General features: G+C 37.0%; 1 protein-coding gene across 7 annotated transcripts in view; it reads right to left on the bottom strand.

The window, feature by feature from the left end:
• Positions 1–19,862, bottom strand: part of PLEKHG1 (pleckstrin homology and RhoGEF domain containing G1) — a 125,861-nt gene that overhangs the window by 73,342 nt on the left and 32,657 nt on the right. For 6 of the 7 annotated variants that reach the window (XM_086877216.1, XM_086877218.1, XM_023923375.2 and 3 more), the window contains exon 3: positions 14,595–14,669. In XM_086877216.1, coding sequence (XP_086733342.1) covers positions 14,595–14,643 — 49 coding nt within the window. In that variant the 5' untranslated portion in view covers positions 14,644–14,669. Of the gene's footprint in view, positions 1–6,331; positions 6,571–14,594; positions 14,670–19,862 lie in introns of those variants that run through there. The other variant, XM_086877222.1, reaches the window with a different exon arrangement.

Raw genomic sequence — 19,862 nt, 5'->3', positions numbered from 1 at the left:
GGATGGGACTGTTCCTTCTAATGATACTACTGATAAATCTGCTTAGCTGTATCATGGAATCACAGCTCTTTTCCTGGCAAGATGTACATTCCAAAGTGAGTACTTACCAAGGAGCATGCCAACTTCTCTGTGAACCCTCCATTAATTTAAAATTACTCATTTGCTTAAATGTCTTGTTCTGAGAATTTTGTAGTACTGAGTCCAGATATACTGATTTCTGATTCAAGAAGCACTTCAAAGTTATGCTTTTTCTGTGCTAAACAGGAGGTGTTTCAAAACTAACTTATTTTGGTTTTTAAGCAGAGGAATGCCATTCAAAGTACATGTAAGCTTTCCGGACATGCCATCCCCATACCTGACTTAAACACAAAATATTGCTATGACATCTTGACATGAAGATTTCAGAGTATCTTAAGAACACTGAATAAACTTCAGAAGACTATTCTGTGATACTAATCACAATTATTCTGTAGTTACAAGAACCAGCACAGTAACTTGGACTGTGAGCCAACCACCTATGACCCAAAATAGAAAACAAACAGATTTTGTCTGTCTGTGTCTGTGTATTTGCTTCAGGACATAGCTTCTTCAGGGATTTTTTGTTGTTGTTCTCAAAGTTGGCAGTCCACAAATCAGCCTAGATTACTCACCTCCTCAAAACATACTAGTGTTTCAAAAGCAACATATTTTAAGCAGAAAATTAGCGTTAAATGCAGCATCCTTAGAACTTTTAACCATAACCTGTGCATCAGTTTATTTAACACAGTGGTAAACAAAGACAGTGAATCACAGAATATTTAAATTTATTTTGCATCAGGCTGTTTGACACTGTAATGTTTTCAGCATTCAGTACTGATAAAGAGGACTGTTGGCATTTTAGCAAGAGTAATCTCTTGTGAGAATCTGAAGAGGTGACAAGGGATTTCTCAGTAATGTAAGTCATAATTAGGACCATGCCAACAAGCAAATTTGGGAGTCATTATTTTGTTCTCCAAGTCACATGTACAAAGTCAGTAGACATAATACACAAAAACCCAACTCGACTACTTTGAAGAAGCAGATAATATTGTGTGCACATACATAGATAACTAAGCAACTATTCAACATCATACAAGAGGTAGGGGATTTTTCTGTGTTTCTGAAAACAGAGTTCTCTTACACGACTTTTAGGAAAACCTTCACTGATGACTTCTGAGCCTAAATTTCAAAATCTCACTTTGTTTTAAACAAACCCATTTCACTTTTGAATGTTTCATAATGTTCTTCTGGTAAGGAAAAAAAAATGGGAAAGAAAAGAACCCACAAACCTCCAACATTCAGGGTTGTATTACACACAGGAACTACAAACGTATTTCCCATTTGTTCAGTAAGTAGGCCACAGATTTCTTTTCCTTAATCCTGAAACCCATCCAAGTTAAAAATCTGAGTTCTTTTTCAAGCTTTGATTAGTGTTGAGATTTCAGTGGCACATACTCAAAACCACCCTAGAGCCCTCCCTTGCATCTGTATTAATATTTGCAACACGACACACACAAAGAAAGAAAGGTGGGCATCTAGGTAAGAGAGAGACCAGCCCTTATCTTCCTTCCAGTCTTCTCAAGCAACAACTCCTCTAGATCAGGAGGTGCTTCTTTGGCAAGAGCTACAAAAAGCAGTCCCAGTCTTTCTCTCCTTTCTAACTCTCAGCCGATCTGATTATCAGGGTTTTCAAGTACTCTGCCAAGGTACTGAGAAAAGATCACAGGATAAAGTCTAACAGCTACAACTGTGTGATTTAAGAACGAAAGTGACTTTAAGTCATCAGTTCAATACTGTTTCCTCTAATTACTGGATCATTTCCTATCTGGACATTTATAGTTTTTGATTATACAGCTGCTAAGATACCTGTGATCACAGATGACTGCTATATTCAACAGCATCCAAAGTTCAAGGCAACAAAGTGAGCTCAAAGTAGCTTTTATCTTCCTTTCTGCTTAACCCTTTCAACACCTTGCCCCAGGGATTGCTCCCTTTTCCCTACTAGGAGAAAAAAGAATAGAAAAGTTAAAAAAAATAAAAAAAGGGAGAAAAATTAAAAGAGAGATTTAAAAAGAAAAGGGGGAAAGAATGTGCATTAATTACAAGGTACTGATTGACCTGGATTAGCCTTTTTTCCATGTCAGCAGAAAAGAATTCTGAACATCTGCATCAATTACAAGGACTGCTGTTTCAAGTGAATTTCTTGTGAGAAATAAACGAAGAAAATCAACTTTTGGCTTATTTCTGTGCCTAAGTTTAACCCTGTGTTAAACTAACTAACTACTAATGAGATAGTACATTTCCTACAAAGTCTTCCACGTTATTTTAGGAACAGAGCAATATTCCATTTCACCAAGTTTCTGCCTGTACACTTTAATTCCAAATGACCGGGGGACCACTTTTCCCCTATTTATAAACAATCCTAAGCATCTTAATCGAGTGGGAATAGGGAAAAAATGCCTTCTAGACAAATAAAATGATGTGCAGGACTTCAATGCACTCAAGCTCTAGCCCTTACATTTCAAAAAGTATTGTAAAGACTGCAAAATACGGCATAAGAAACATATGCTGTCAGAAATCCTAAACTGTAACAACAGGCAAAAGAAGCTTATTCTGTTCAATTTACACAGTCAAGAGGTACCTGTCTCCAACCATTTCTTCAAACAAAAGTTTAATGGTTTAAGCTAAACACACAGACATGTTCAGTCTAGAAACAGGACTGAACTGATGGCACAATTAGGGATAAAAATATTTTTGTCATGTTTGATTCTACAATATAAGTTCTTGCCTAAAAGACTAAATCTCTTCCTAAACAGTACGAGATCCCAGAAACAAAACCTTTGCAATTTAGGTCTTCAGCTTCCAAAGACCACTTTTTGCAGGGGATGGGCTCACACGCCTACAGCAGTACTTCCAGGCTTTAGAAACTTCTAGATACCTCTCCAAGAGGTGCAGATTCTGTGCTAATTGTTTTCATCAGGAAATCCACAAAACTCATTTGAAGACAAAATTGCCCACTTTTCTTCATACACCAAATCCAATAGGTAATACATGTATTGACAAGCAGAATTACTGCCAAAATCAGCACTGGACTTGGAAGAAAGATCAATTAACATATACAATCAAACCATACAGTTTTGATTAGTTTTACTTTTATCGTTTTAAATTTCAGCTTTATACAAGGGACAGAACTATCAAAGGTATTCAAATACAGAAAGTCTCATATGTAATGGTTTTGCAGTTCTTCATAAAATCAAAGTTAAGACAACAAAGATGTCATCTCTTCGGGGACAGACTGTGCATTAAAGCCAGATGAAACACTTAGAAGCCAAGACCTGGAAGACATTGCTAATTTGAAAAAAGGTGGAAAAAAGTTAGTGACTTGCCAAGTGTTACTATACCTTGTCCAGTAGACAGAGCACATGTTCTGTAAAACTACGAAGTGTTTCAGATAAAATACATAGTAGCAGAACTTGCTTAAGTGGAAAACATACTTCCAAATACATAACGTACTGGTAGAAAAATTATATCTGATGTATAAAGCGAAATATCAATTAGTTGTGCTTCTTGACAGATTGTAAAAACAGCTATAGACTGAAATGTTTGAACTGGGATTTTCATATATCTTTACAAAGTAACAAACTAAGTCAGCCAAATACAGTATTTGAATACATCCAGACTTGAGGAAGCTTGCCAGAATGTCTAACTTGGCAGAAGAAGATTAAGCAGGATCAAGTCTGGTCAACAGGCAGTATTTTTAGCTCTACAAGACTCAGGGGTTTTTTTGGTTGGTTGGTTGTTTGCTCAGTTTTCTGGTTCTTTTTTTCTACATTTTAATATGCATTCAATTTTTGAGAAACTTGAAAAGGCTTAAACCTGGAACCAAGAAGCCTTCCTGTATATCAGTGCTTACAAACACATTTGTTGGTTTATATCAAAGACAACCCATATTTCTTTTCTTTAAATTTAAAAATTAAAATAAAGGAATAGATGTAAAACCTGTATTCTTTCCCTCCATGCATTATTTTCAGTGTAATTTTTCCAGCCCCACAATCTTCCCTCCTCCCCATGTTCCCTGAATTTCACATTAAAGATTTCCTGGTATGACATTATCAGTGTGGCCTTTCCAGCTCTTTTATTCACTTGCAGAGAAGGGTGTGGGTAACTTATAAAAGTAGCTGTAAAGTAAATATGCCTATAAACTCTGACAATTTTATAAAAGGCAGTTATTTGTCTGTATTCAGAAGTGACAACAATGCAGTGACATTTTCCCACAATAGGTAAGTGCAAACTTGGTTTTGGGTATGGTACACTTCAGTCACAGCAGTAGTTACATGACTTCTAAATTTGTGAACTTAAAAAGCTTGTGCAGTAATTTTTTATTCTTAGTAAGACTGATTTCCCCACTTCTCAAGAAAAAGGTCCACAGAAGCCAGCCATCCAGACAGTCCAGTGGTTCCAAAGATATGAAAATTTTTGAGGCTCAACACCCACAAAGAAGTAAAAAATAAAAAAACAAAAACAACCCAAAAAACCCCACAACATTTAGAAACACTACATTCTTAAAACATTAAAGAAATGTATGAAGCAGGGTCAAATCCTGCCCATCAGGGCTCATAAAAAAATGTACCTCTATCCAAACAAAGTCTAAACCACTATCTTCAGGCTGTTCACCAAAAGGAGGGCTCAGCACTTAAAAATGTGTTGCAATTCTGGTGGTTTTGGCTCACTCTCCTGCACCCTGATTACACAAACACAGCCCCAAGCTGGGGCCAATGCTAGCTCTGAGGCTGAACCATTCCTCCCTGGTGGCCAGGAGACCTCAGTGCAGCACAGGGCACAGGAACACGCTGGGACAGTTTGATTTAGACCACAAAACTACTCCAAAGCCATGATCTGAATCATGTCCACACGTCTCCATCTGTCTGAAAGACGTGTGGCAAAATGGACTGGAGCTGCTGTATTAATAATGTGGATTCCAGCCAGGCCTGAAGTGATGAGCAAGTTGTGGTCTGTGATGAATGCACAGCATCCATACATGATACAAAAGTTCAAGCCACAACAGAAGATTGCAGAGGCCCAGCTGTATATTGAATCAATTGTTCTGATTTAAAAGCAGAAAGTCTAGCTTTCTGACTTGATATAGAAGTTTCTGGAAGCAGTGTACAGACCAAGTTCCCCAGAAGCATAAAGCACTGTGAGTTCCCACTGATGTTTCTCCAAATCAAATGAAGCTTGTCATGTCATCATGAGCCCTTCAGCTTTGGGTGTTGGCCAAAAAAACAGTACTTTCAGTACACCTGAAGCCTTGGAGAGCAAATAAACTTTATTGTTAGAAAACCTTAGGCATTAATGTAAGACCTGCCCACAAAAGCCATCAGTCCCTGTCACCCTGTTTGTAGCCACATCGTGCAGTAAGAGCTGAAGAACTGTGACAAATACAAGAACTCAGGTTTTCAACAGCCTTAGATATTTTCACCACGTGAAGTGCAGGCATTACTTTTCTTCAGCATTTCTCTTATGAAACACTAAAAATATTTCTAAGCACTTCATTAAATGCACAACATTGACAAGAAATATGCAACAAGCCAAATATTTTTATTTGTAGACCCTAAAATTACCATTTCAAGATGCAACCTGAAACCTCAGTGCTGCAACACAACTTGCCCATATAGCTCCTTGCACCCATGGATTACTCCATAATTACAAGAACCCATCTCCCTCCAGGATTATAGCACTCTTTTAAGACCGAGAAGCCTCAAGATGTGGAGTCCAGGTATATAAGAAGATGCAGGTGTAAGGTTTTTCCTTCAAGAGGTTGAAATGAGAAGGGGTGGCAAGCAGCAGAACAAACCAATAGTCATTAATAACTAATACATATTTAAAATAGGACATTTGTCATCAATATTTCTGAGGAGAGAAATGAGCAACCAGTTCCTGACAGACTTCATACTCAAGAAAATCATCTTTCTGTCAAGTCTCCTTTCTGTCACAAGGATTTCCTAGCTTGTAGTTGTCAATGGAATGGGTCTTTAAATACTTTGCCTGTTCCAGCAGGTCACAAAATATTTGTGTGGTGGGGTTGAGGAGGACAGCTTTGGGGCTCCTTCAATTCCCTATTTGAAATCCACCAAATGCTATAAGATTAGACCAGTGACCCTAGTTAATACTGCCACTCTTTTAAAGGGGAAAAGCCTCAAAAATTTTAGACAGCCTTTAAACAAACAAACAAAAAAATGTATTTACTACTACTCAGTTGTGAAAAAAAAAAATCACTACAGACATGAGAAAAATTTATACATATCATACTTACAGTGTGAAGAAGGCTCTCTGTGTCCCTTTTTGAGTGACTACAGAGCTCCTAGGACTGGGATCCAATACCAAAACACTTACAGGGTAGTCATCCTAACTGTGGACAAGCCTTGAATGCAGCTGTTTGCTTTTTGGGAGAGTTGTACCAGAGTCTTATCTTCCTGAAGGATTTCTTGTTGCCTACAATTTGTATTCATATGGCAAAACCACAAAACACTCACAGCAGGACATCCCATCTTTAGAAACACTGGCTTACTTAGGATATGACCAGACAGAACCATCTCCTGGCCAGACATCAGGCAAAATTCCCTAACAATTAGCCTCATACATGACTTGTTTCTTCCAATACTGCTTTCCATTGTGAAACACATACCCTCTCATGAGATAAGATTTAACCATGAACATGAAATTTTTATGCAGTGAAAGTACAAATATATAAACTGATAACCACCGTTCTTAACAAATAGATATTGAGAGCAAGCATGTGGTTTATAACTTATCTCAACAGAAAGTAGACATAACAGAATCCAAATAATTTGGGTTGCCTGTCTAGATTTGCTAGGAGAAAGGTTAAGCTCAAATACATACCACCTTAATCAATTTTTTGGTCATTCCTTCATTTGAAGCACTGGCTACATTTTGTACATATGGGAAAACAAGTGTTTACTTCACCTGGAAGCTGTGTCCATTTTAAATCATTCTACATTATGCATGTTGCAGGAATCATTGCCAAGATGCATGTAATGGAATTTATTTTAAGACCCACTCCACAAAACCCACAACTAAGAACAAATGGTTTTTTTTAAGAATTTGTTAACTTCTCATGCCTTGAACTGCACAATTGCAGCATATTCTGACCAAAGAGACAACCAGAAACTAATGTGGATATAATTTAAAGAATTAAAATATCCTGTGTGCTCTTTTGCCTGCACCACTAATGGATCTGGGCACAGTACAACAGAAGCATCCTCCCACCTTTACTCCCCTTCCCCGCTCTCCTCAGCTTGCTGACTCTTCAAGAAGTTGACTTCAGGAGTTTGACATATTGCTTCAGAATTTTTTATTGCTCATAAAACATCAAAGCTACCTCCCTTTCTGGTTTATCAGCAAGCAGCATTTCCTCCCTTTATAAGCTAAATAAAACTACAGGGAACCAATTAAAAAAGCAAAACAACAACTAAGCTTTCCTCTGTGTATATTAATCTCTCAACTTTAAATTTAGGACATCGAGGCCTCTCAGCCCACTTCTAATGTCACTGGCAGAGTTTGAAATTACTGCTAGACATATAACTCAGCAAATAACCAACAAAAAATAGTGATGTTTACTACTAGCAGGCTTACATTTGCTAACTCTATAGCACCTGTCAAAATTCTTCAGAATCAAGAGGTCAATAATGAGGAGGCACCTGTGCTGCTGCAACTCAAACAGCAAAATGTGTTTGTATCTTTATTTTTACCTTTTGGTTTTAAGGATATGGTCAGCACAAGATGGAAGAATGTAACCTTGATATTCTCATTTATCTTAAGAGTTGCCACTCACTTTAACTGGTAGCAAGTAATCCATTTTTGTCTCTTATCCTTCCATGTCTTTTAAGTTATTTTGGAAGAAATATGGCTGGGAAGGAGTTGAAATCAATGAATCTGAAAACAGATTTCTGGCTTGTCACTTGAATAAAGCTGCAAGACAAAATATAGCAGAAATTTCAAGGGGGAAAAAAAAGTACAGTTGTTGGGATGAAAGCTGATTTACATTTAAGAAACTGTTGAAAGATTAACTGTTACTATTACTCATTTTCTGTACATTAATCCTATGCAGTTGCCAGCAATCTGGATCACGTTTCCACAGAATAACATGGAATATATGATAGCAAAGAAAAACACCTCAAAACACCACCACCACTAAAAAAAAACAACCAAAAAAACAAAACAAGCCATCATGAAACTGGCAAAGGAAACTACTTTAAATCAGCATTTCTAACAGGACAATTTTCTTTATAACTGTCTTTTTAGGCTGTTCCAAGTATTGCAGAATGGCAATTTAACACCTAGAAGCTGCTTTAACAACAATAACTGTTCTGTTTGGTGACAAAGTCTTCCCATAAAGAAATCTCAAGAGAAGCAATGGTTATCAATCCCAACCTAGAATGAGCACATGCAAAGCATACTGCTAACATTTATAATCACAGCATAGTACACTTATATTTTTACTCCAGATCACACACAGCTAAGACTCCAGTATTAGAGCGTAACTACAGGTTGGGGCCCTCTCCAAAAACCATTATGGTACTAAAATGATTTTTAAACAGGAAAAGATAATTTTAACCTGCAATAATTCTTTTTAGGATCAGCGTCACATTTCTTAGGTGGTAAGCAAGACATATGTTAAACAAAACACAAAAATTTTAAAAAAAACTATTTATGGTGGAGGGTTCAATCAATCTTTTTTCAAAGCATTTTATATATACAATTTAGCTCAAAATAATTAATAAAGTCAATAATTAGACACTGTTTATCATTCCTGATAGGAAAAGGAATTTTTACACTTCAACACACAGAAAATTAGTATGTCACTTCTTTATTTAGCAAGGAACCTTTGCTCCTCCAGGAATGTTTGAATTGTTTTAGATTTCTCTTGATTTGAAAGATCCACTTAGAAATAAATTAATATCATTAGGATTCAGAAGGGCTTTAAAGAAACTAGCTATTTTCCATCCAGATGCATCATATTTGACTGCTCCATGCAAGCCACATTTAGCCTCCCTATGCTGAACTACCCCAAACTGATTATTTAATATGTGCACGTTATGTGTGAAACATTATACACATAATTTTACATTGTGTGCAATTTATTGATACAAAAGTAAAAAAATGCATCCAACTCAAGTGCTACACTTCTTAATTGCTTGAGAACTATAAATTAGCTACCATTGAAACAGAAAAATCCAAGCAATTCTTTGAAAATAGGGTCACTGATATAAAGAAACCCCTCCATAGTTTTCCAAACCTCAAGTTTGAGCAGTTCAGGCCACATAAACCTTTTATAATTCGTGGATGACTGGAACACTGATCTTTGGCAGGATACCAGCCAGTCAGGGCACCAGGGAAAGAGCTTGGCATGTGAAGAACAAGTTATTCTACTTGTAAATGGCCCAACCTTTGTAATCAGCGACTTAATCGCCATTACGTTACAGCAACTGCGTCTTCACTTCTGATGAGGACCAGACTTTACTGTACTCAAACATTTCACAACGTCCAGAACAGTCTACCTCTCACTGCCCTTCACTGCCCTAGATCAAGACAGCCACCTCCTCCTCTTCCTCCTCTTCACTGAGCTGAGGAAGATTAGAAGCCCATCCAGTTTCAGCCTGTTGGCAACTGAGAAGGAAAGTGAGACCCAGCCAGAGTGGCCCAGTGACTAAGGCAGTTCATCAAAGTGCTTTCAGGAAAACAGCCAGTTGATTCAAGGCTGTGGTTTAATGCCTCGTGCACTAGCAGAGAACATGAGCTGTGCTGCACACCGCAGGGGCTGCGCACAGACTGGCTATAGCAATGCAGCTTGCTTCGGCTGTTGCGAGTGCTCAGCTTCTGCAGAGGCTCACCCAGATGTCTAGAGTTATGACAAGAGTCACTGTGCCTCATGTCAACAGCCTACAGCCCCTTTCTCAAAGGAAGATGTGCCACTCTCTTTCAGTGTGCATATCCAATTTCATTCCGCTTCGCATTTCTCCCATTTCCAATCACATTTCAAATCTACTTAGGCTTCATCACCTCCTTTTCTAAACACTAGGGATACGAATTTCAGATACTGTCTTTATACAGAGATTTCCTCCTCCATCAAGATATGATTTTGGGGGCATTAAAAGCTGTTACTATTCATAGCTGAGGCTATGAATAGTAAGTAAGGAATAAAAACTTGGTGCAGGAAAATTAAATTACTGGGGATAGTGAGAATATAAAAATCATGTACTATGTTTTCCCCATAATTTTTCTAGCTTCCAAGTATTTTCAGCTAAAGGCCTTTCCTTAGTTTACAGTGGCTCATTTATTTGGAGACGTTTTCTCTGGTCTCCCCTTCAGCTCATGATTTTTCAAAATTCACAATACCCTTTTGCAGTGAAGTCCACAATGTCCACCACCCCCTGCAAAAATATCCAAAGCCTTTTATGTTCCATCTCTCTCACTCAGTGTCAGCACATGTTTTTTCACACCCATCCCTGCCTAGTGATGTACCATTAAGCCTACAAGTGCACTATCACCATAGTTGCCTATAACTTCACATGCACATAAGATCTGAGAAAGCTTTTGATAAGATGCTTCATTTTCCCACCTACTCCTGTGCTTCTTTAAAAGGGGTGTAGTAGTAACAAAGTCTGACATCAACATTAACATGGTGCACAGAAAGCCCACACAGCACTGGGATGAAAGGCAGCACGCAGCACTTACTAACCCATATGAACATATCCTGGCATTCCTGCCATGAAAGAATCAGCCTCAGCAAAATTTGGAGGTAGAAATACTGATGCTATTTTCTTCACTGCATTTGAAGTGCATGATCCATTGGGCTGTGCTTGCACGTTTTTCCTGTGCAGTGTTGCACATTACAACAGAAACAGAACACAAACCTATGTCAGAGGAGTTACAAAACCCAACAAGACTTATCACAAGCAGCAACAGAAACAGCTGGTAGGCTCCCACTAGTGCCACCAGGTACACAATGCAAGAAAAACCACTGCCTGCTGCTGTAGGATATTTCACAATGACATAAGCTTGCTGTCCACAGGGATTTGTCAGTGGCTGTTCATAAAGGCCAGGTGTAACATTTGTTTCCTTCAGGATGCAAGTGTGAGCCATGAAGTCAGTAAGAGAGGATCCAGCTGCAGGAAGTCATGCCCCTTACTTAATGAAAAAGTTGGTGTGGGAAGAGGGAACGGAAGAAGACTGTGGGAATTTAACTTCCTGATGTCTTCCTCAGATATGCCTACTTTTAAGGCACAGAAAAACAACCAGTCAAGTTGACTGGAGAAACTGAATAAAGGTTCCCACATCCATTTACATTTTCTAAGTGTTTTGCATAAAGCTACTGTTAAGGTAGCACTTAACTGATATCCCAAAAAAATTAAGTCTGGGAATCTTCCAAACAGATACTAAGGCAGACCTCATCTTGTTTCTTTGAAGCAAGCCTAGCTATGTTATGAACAGCTGTTCACAGGTATCATGACAAAAAATTAATCCACTATTAATCCACTATACACTACCTTTTTAATGAAAAATATTCAGTATTGTCAAAATTTTGTTAAGCTAGAAAAAGTTTTAATCCTATAAGACAGATAAATTATAATGAAAGAATTTGACAATCATTCCCCTAAATTTTTGCGAATAAGTAACTCCTCAGCTCCAGATACCATCATGAGCAGCCATCCTGAATCACAGTGGCCTCTCTAAAGGAGAGAGAAGGAATTTGTGCAGTGGGTGGGGTACTCCTGTCACAGCCTTATTTCCAGTGGTTAACTATACTAGAAGTTTAAGAGTGACTTTTCAGCAAACACAAGCAGAACAAATGCTAATTCCTTTGCAAGCTAAAACAGAAATACACTCAATCCACTTCCTGGTATTGACATAGCACATTGTTCTAAATGCATCCATTGTAAATAGAATATAATAGCTTTGCCAAAGGAAAACAGTTATGAAATAGTTATATGTGGATCATGGTAGGAGTTTTTTGTTTTAATTTGTTTGTCTACCACTCCTTGATAGCTAGACAAGCTTCTTGAAAAATATTTTTCCCTGTGTGATATGCACACACTTCCATCTTTGCAACAACCAAATCTCCAGGTCCTGGTATTTTTCCCCCGATAGCACAAAGCAAGCACTGACATTTATAAATACAACTGTTGACTCTAAAAGGTCTGACAGAAGAGGTGGCAGAAAAGCAAATAGTCTGCCCACCCACTGGGGACCCTCGAGTCAAGGACTGAGTTACAGTAACTTAATTACAGGAAACTCCTTTCTCAATTGTCTGCTCCTGTGTGCTTCATGGCTTAACTGGAGTATACGGAGCAGTGGGTCAGGGGCAGGGAGGGGCACTGCTAGGTTAAAGCAACACTGGCTTTTTCAAAGTTTCCAGATAATCAGCTACTTGCCAACACTTTGCTCAACCCAACTTGACCCTGATGAACATAAGAGGTTAATTGTTAGAAATTTGTAACAACAAATACACTTTTTTCTTTTCTTTTAACCAATGACTGCAAGAATATTTCTTTGGGAAAAAAAAAAAAAAGCATTAATAAGATGATATGATTTCTAGAAATAATTACAAAAGTTCACCTAAATTTTAATGCACATAAGGAGCATTAGTATTTTAATAATGAGAAATGAAACACCCACTTCTCAATTCTGACTCAGTCATACCAGCAAAACATTTCTACATACCAGTTAGCTGTATAAATGCTAAGTAAATTGAGATGTATATGATCAAAGACTAACTATGGAAGTTTATCTTGTAAATCCAAGCTGCAGCAGCTACTGGCATATATGTCTCACCATTTTTTTAGTCAACATTATCATAACATCTTTGAATGTATTTATTACAGCAAACCAACATAAACTCTCATTAACTTCCAGCACTCATGACTTCATATCATTACAATGTTTTATCTATGGTAGAGCATTTTCATCAAGACATAAAAACAGGTCTCTTAAGTGAGATTCATTACTATTCATTAGTTCACCTTTCTTTTTAACATCTAAAATTTACTTTTTAAAGAGCAATTAAAAACAGAGCATCCAGATTAAATCAAGTTTTGTTTCAGTAAACATTGCATTTGTTAAAGCGCACACACACAGAATCACATAGAATATTCTGAGCTGGAAGGGACACACAAGTTTCACCAAGTCCAACCCTTAGGTGAAAAGCCCATAGAGGGATCAAAGCTGACCTTGGCATTACCAGCATCCTGCATCTAACCAACTGAGCAAGGATATTTTATACAGAATCTTGAATAACTTCATGGGCTCTGATCACAAAAAAATACAATGGTAACTGTGATTTCAAAAGGAAGATTCAGAATAAGCCCATCATTTTAGTTAGCTATATTTTATTGAAGGCTTTTGCTTTGAGTGGGCTCACTCCAATGCATTTAGCATAAGTATTTATTTATAAGGATGACACACAACATGTGAATTAGAGAGAGCTCAGTCTTTTAAAGACAAGCTGTAATTGTTTCTCCTCTTGTGTTGAGTTCTCCCAGTAACATGTTAAGCTTTACAGTGAATTTTAAAAAGGCCTTCTGCAGTTTGGCATAATTTAATACCCTTTACACGAAGAGAAATGACTTTCTTTAGTATCATTGATGCACTTCTTGAAACTATTACTGCTGCACATTCCTCCATGCCTTTCAAATGCCAAAACTGAGGTTCAAAATCCATGAAAATATTTACAACTAAATTTTGAGACATCTGTCTTGAGGCATAGAATAAACAAGCCTGAGCTGTAAGCTTTAGTCAAACTAAACTACACGTTTTAATTAATACAGCCCTTGTGTGAGGGCAGAAATGATCTGGAAAGCAAGGATATACAAGAGCTACTATAGTTTTGACACAATACCATCAGAAACACCTCACAATCTTCACATGAAATAGCAAATTTTTATAAAATATTTTAATGACACATCCAGCAGTGATTCTGGGGAAGGAATCAAATTAGCAGTGTTACAATTGTTTTCAAAGAATGAATTATCCCTGAAACCAAGTATCAAATCTTCAGATGTTTGACACTTGAGGGGAAACAAAATGGTCTGACTGAGAATTTCAAGATTCCACAGATTTAGTGAAAATCACATGGACAATTCCTCCTTTTATCAATCAACCCACATCTTAAATGTCATCTTTGGTTCTGTGAGACTAAAGAATTCCATACAAAAAAATGGCTTCAGTCAACAATATCTCTTTAGCAAATGGGACAAAACATCTTCTCCAATGCTGAAATCCTAGCAGTGCACTGGTCCTTTCCCATTATTATAAATTTTAGTACTATCATGGATGATGGACTAGGGAGGGATAGAGAGGTTACTCAAAAACAAGTGTAAATTTCCTGTTATCTAGATAAATATGCATATATAATACTAATTCAGTTCTCCCTTAAATTTAAGGCCAATAAGGGAAACTCAGTTTTTAACTGCAAAAAATTCTTCACAGAATCCCAATGCTTTTTTTTTTTTGCTTTTTTTTTTTCTCAGTAGTCAAAAAAATGCAAGGAAACTACTAACCTTCACTTCTGGGCACAGGCTCTGTAGCACCTGGTGTTTTATCTGGCATCTCTGCAGACACAGGCTTAGTAAAACCTAATGGACAAAGCAAAGAAAGAGTTCTCCATCAAAACCAGCACATTTCAGTAAGGCACTCCCAGGCTCCACAGCCCCTAATGAAGGATGGGTTTTCAGCTTTCATCGCTTCTGTGTTTGTATGTAGGAAGTGTAAACAGACAAAACTCTCTCGGGATTAACTGCAATACCATTCAGCAGGCTCTCAGTTGGATGTACTACCAGGTAGGCAGGCACAAAAGGACCCTCTCATACCTGAAAGCACTAATTACATCTGGTGAACTTCTGTCTTTGATTTCATACATTTTCCTGCCTCAGTTAATTTCTAGTGAGAGGTCTATGAACTGAGATGGAAGAGCTATTTACACTCAGGTACTGCTGGAATTAACTATGGAGTGACCATCCAGAGGGTCACATCAGCCTGCATCAAACAAAAAACCCCACTAATTTAAAGCTTTACTACAGTGCAGAGTCCCAATATTTCTTCCAGCACAGTAATGGGCAGAGAAGAAAAGGCTTCTCAGGAAGGCAGTGAACACGTCTCCTCTTACAGCAACCTTATGTACCCTCTGTGGTACTGGCCAATGGTCAACATGTGGTCACCACACATTGCCTAGGATTTTGTGTCCTCCTTTCTAGCACCTTTGAATATTTTCCCATCACCAGCAAAGCTGACACTCCATTTTACACAATGAAAGCCTCAGGATCATACAGGATGCACCAAGACAAGACAAATTAGAACAAGGATGATTCTCTGTCTGAAGGAGTTTGTGTGCCAAGTGAGACAGGGACTTCACCTCAGATGACAATTCACACAGCTCAGTACAGCTGTGTACAGCACTGTACAGAGTGCACAGCATTGGAAGTATTCACAGTACAGCCTTGATTCCTAATGAAGGAAACATCTCTAACGACACTGAGGTAAAGAGGTGATTTGGCATGAAGTTTTCAAGACAGCCATCGGATCCAGAGTTATGGGAGACCTCCCTGGATAACCCTGCAACAGAACTGAGGCTGAGCTCAAATAAATGGTCCTTTTTTCCTCCCTTCTTAAATTACTTTGTTTCAAATTCATATAGCTTGTTTTGAATCCTATCCTCAGACTTAAAACGAAAACATTTCTGCCCTAGTGTCTACCAGAGCTTAGGTTTACATTACAACCAAACTGTAAAAAATTTGTAGGATTTCTTAAGCTGTTTAAGTCATAAAGTAGAATTTCAGTTGTGTATCCAGGGCAAATATATTTATCATATTTAATTCACAAAAATGTAAAATACTTAGAAACATTTGACACATGTACAGCTACAATCCACTAGTGCATCTTAGGGTAGAAATTAACTTTAATAGCTGATGGAAATTCTACTACATATGATTTTCTAGATCAGCCAATTCATCTCTACTCAAGATAAAATCCACCCTGTCTTAGCCAGGAATTACTTTGTCCTTAAAATAAATGTTTCATTCACACAACAGTACATTTACTGAAGACTGTGAGCTAGCTAAACACCTTCTCTAACTCCCCCAAATTAATAGCTGTAATGCTTATCCACGCGAAAGTCTGGGTTTTTGAGTTCATAAACCACAGCTGGACACTGCCATAAAAAGAAGAAACAAGCGTGCCCACAACAGAGATTTAAACAACTATAAACAACTAGGGGTCTCCAAACTCCTTTATAAATCTGCTGTAAAACAGAATCCACTCTCCAGAAGACAATTAAAAATTAAATTTGTTCTTCAAACAGATTACCCAAATTTAATCATCTATGCTTATCATCACTAAGCAGTTTGCTATAATAAATACACCAACTAATTCTAAAACTTGGCAAGCTCATGTCTAATGCTCCGCATTCAATGATGCACTACATATTCTTTGAACATTGCACCAGTTTATAAATCAAATTCCAGTTACCCAGTGATTTACCAGTAAATTTGATAGGAACCAGTTACAAATTACACAATGTATTTGAAACAAGAATTTTCATCAATAAATACTATATTTACTTTCTGTGATTAATTTCAAAATACAAAAAACATATTCTTTAAATTTTTCTCTTTAAATAAATCATCTTGTATCACTTATTCAGGAAAGAATATGTTTAAAATGGAAAAACATGTTTATCCACATATTTGTTTTCTGGTTTTGGTTGGTTGGAGTTGCAAAGGCTTGAAATAAATATATTAAGTAAATTTCACTATGAAAATGCTTACAGAGTCACTCACTGGCACGTTAATGACAAAAAAAAAATCAGTAGTCTCAGAAATAATTTTGGGCTTCTTTACTGACATTTTTAGAGGCGCTAAATACAAGCAAGAAAAAATGACATTTTGTTGCCTCTTCTGCCCTGATTTTTATTTACATACGTCAAATTTTTTTCTTGTCTAAAGTTTCTGCTCGGCCTTCTAAGGAAGTGATAGCCTTGCTTTTCTGTTATCAAAACTCAAAACCAGAAAGCAGTTTTACCACAAGTAAGACATGCCCCAACAGTCATTTATCTGAGTTTAATGGAGTTCCTGTGCTTATCCCTTGCTATGGAGCATGACCTATCATTCTCAGTACAAAACCAAGTGGGATTCAAATGGGCGTTGAATGACCTTGTCATTTTTAATAATGGAATAGTAACTTGAAAGCTGGATCATTCAATTACTGCGCACAAACCAAGGTATTTATGGAACAGGTTCAGACCTGCCACAGCTACAACTCTGCTTCAAGAGCTCATTTGGATAATCCATGGTAGTTTAAAAAAACTACAGTCCCACTAATAGTTTTCCACAGACGTACCAGTTTAGCAGCACTGCACGACAAAGAGTGATAGCAAGGGTAACTTAACATAGGTTACAACAGGTTAAAGAAAGTCAGCCTATGTGCCTAGAAAAGGGCACCTTGAGAAAAATGTCTAGAAACTCTCAGACTTCCAAGATCTCTAAGTCCAGCTGTTAAACTGACACTGCCAAGTCCACCCCTAAACCATGTCCCTAAACACCATATCTACGTGTCTTTTAAATATCTCCACGGATGATGCTTCCACTTCTTCCCTGGCCAGCCAGGTTCAGTGCTTGAAAAACCCTTTCCATGAAGAATTTTTTCCCCCAAATATTCTTGTCACTATTTCTCTAATGATTTTCAGTAATGAAACCGTCTGAAATTTTTTGCTGCTTTTTCTAAAGCTTACAGGAGATTAGTTGTACTGGAATAGTGCAAACAGGTGCAAACATGACAGTCTTCAACACTTTTCCAATTCATTGTCAATTGAAAACATTGCATCTAAAAACTGAGGTCCAGTAACATGGTACAGAACACTATTTTATGACTTCTTTAAAAACTACACAAATCTAAAGATTTTAAAATTCCCCCTTTCTGTCTCATTAATGCAAACCAGTTCCATGCTATTGCTAGAAATTGCAGAATATACTAAAAAACTTTAAAAAGAAATACAGAACTCTGCTGTTGCTTTCTGTAACACACCAAGGTTTGAACAATTCAAAAAACACAAGACAATGTTGAGCATTTCTTTATTTAAAAAGTTCCTTCATTCCTTCTTTTAATCTATGAAGGAAATCTCTGACAAAAACTATTCATCAGACAAGGAAACTAAATCTCTTTCTCTCTGTAGTAAAGCCAGACTAGACTAATGTAAAATCCAGGAGAAAAGCAGCATTTGGGGTAGAAGCTTGCTAGTAATTGTAAAAGGAAATAATGCATGCTCACTTTCTATACAAATAATTGCCACTTATCTAGACAATCTTATTAGTAGTAATATCCTAAAGTTTTTAAGAACCTTATAAAAACATTCCATGTAGACCCTTCCAAATACTCCTGCAATATAATTATTGAAATAGTTTTAACTGTTTCTGAATCTCAGGGTCAGCTGTTCTAGTATTCCATGAGGTACTTTGTATTTTTGAATTCATCACTCAAAACTGCTACCTATTGCTTAGAGCACAGAACACCCTAGGAAGAGAACTTGAAATACATATGCATTGATAATTTATGAATAAACACAGCTATACTGTTTACATTTCTCAGTTAAGCAAAACTCTAACAGCAACTAAAACCAGTCAGACATATGACCACGCATTTTCATGGGCCATAATCAGTTAGGGCCACCCAAACAGGCATACTGGGAGGTCCTAGTTCAATAAATTTTTTGTTCTTTCCAGAGGTTGATTTGCCTTTAAAATCCTGAGCTGCTAAAAACTGCAAATCAGCTTTAGCGTTATGAAAAACATAAAATCCTTTAAACACAGCATCTAAATCAATAGTGTGGTGTAGGTGAATTAGCAAAATGTTCAAATTTATAGCACATGGGTGGCTAAAAAATACTTTTAAAAGAGCATGATCACAAAAAATATGGATTATTTGTGTTTCACAGACAAATAGCTTCTTTAATTAACTGTACTTTGAAAAAAACCCCAAAAACCTCAAATAAAAGAAAACCATAAGTAAGGATTTCCAAATATTCAAAATCACTGTTAATCGAACAGTCACGATTTTCACATTTCAAGTTTAATGGACAAATTTTCATTGGAGAGAAGACTTCTGTTCCACTTTTGTTCTTTCAGCAATTTATTGCTATATTCTCAAAAAAGCATCAAGGCACTTGAAAGAGACTATTGTTCATCACAGGACTGTTTGCAGATGTAACTATGGAGCCCAGCTATGTATTTTGTTGAACAATGATCATCACTAACCAAAAATCTTACCTGAATCTCCCCCTTTGTGACAAACCCTTGGCCCCTAGTCTACATTTGTTCCAAATAGCTGGAATTGATCTAAGAAAGTTGGTTGGATTTCTTCAAAAACTTGTCAAATAGAGTCACTTTTCAATGACAGACACTGCACTTTTCCCCCTTCTTCCACAGGCACAGTCAGCAATTAATAAAAGATTGTGCTGTAATCACTTTATTCACAATCAAAATACATTTTTCCTTACAATACTTTATTACAATTTTGAATGCAGCCTTTTACAGATTAAACAGTCAGTGCTTATACACACATCAATACATGTAAAAAACTGAAGTACTGACATTCTGCATTGCAGACTGTGCTGTTAACAGAAAAGCTATCTGTTGGTTTAATTTTAAACAGTATCTGGATAAGTTCTGCAATCAAAAAACAAACAAACAAAAAAAATAAAACCAAAAACAGAGAAAAGAAAAAGGTGCAAGAGGGGTAGAAAAAAATACATATTGGTAGATTTTTTTAATATTAAATAT

This window comes from Cyanistes caeruleus, chromosome 2 (assembly GCF_971803275.1).
Source record: "Cyanistes caeruleus chromosome 2, bCyaCae1.hap1.1, whole genome shotgun sequence".
In the NCBI taxonomy this organism is placed as follows: Eukaryota; Metazoa; Chordata; class Aves; order Passeriformes; family Paridae; genus Cyanistes; species Cyanistes caeruleus.
Note: the sequence above shows the minus strand (reverse complement) of the source record. Positions and strands in the feature narration are given on the sequence as shown.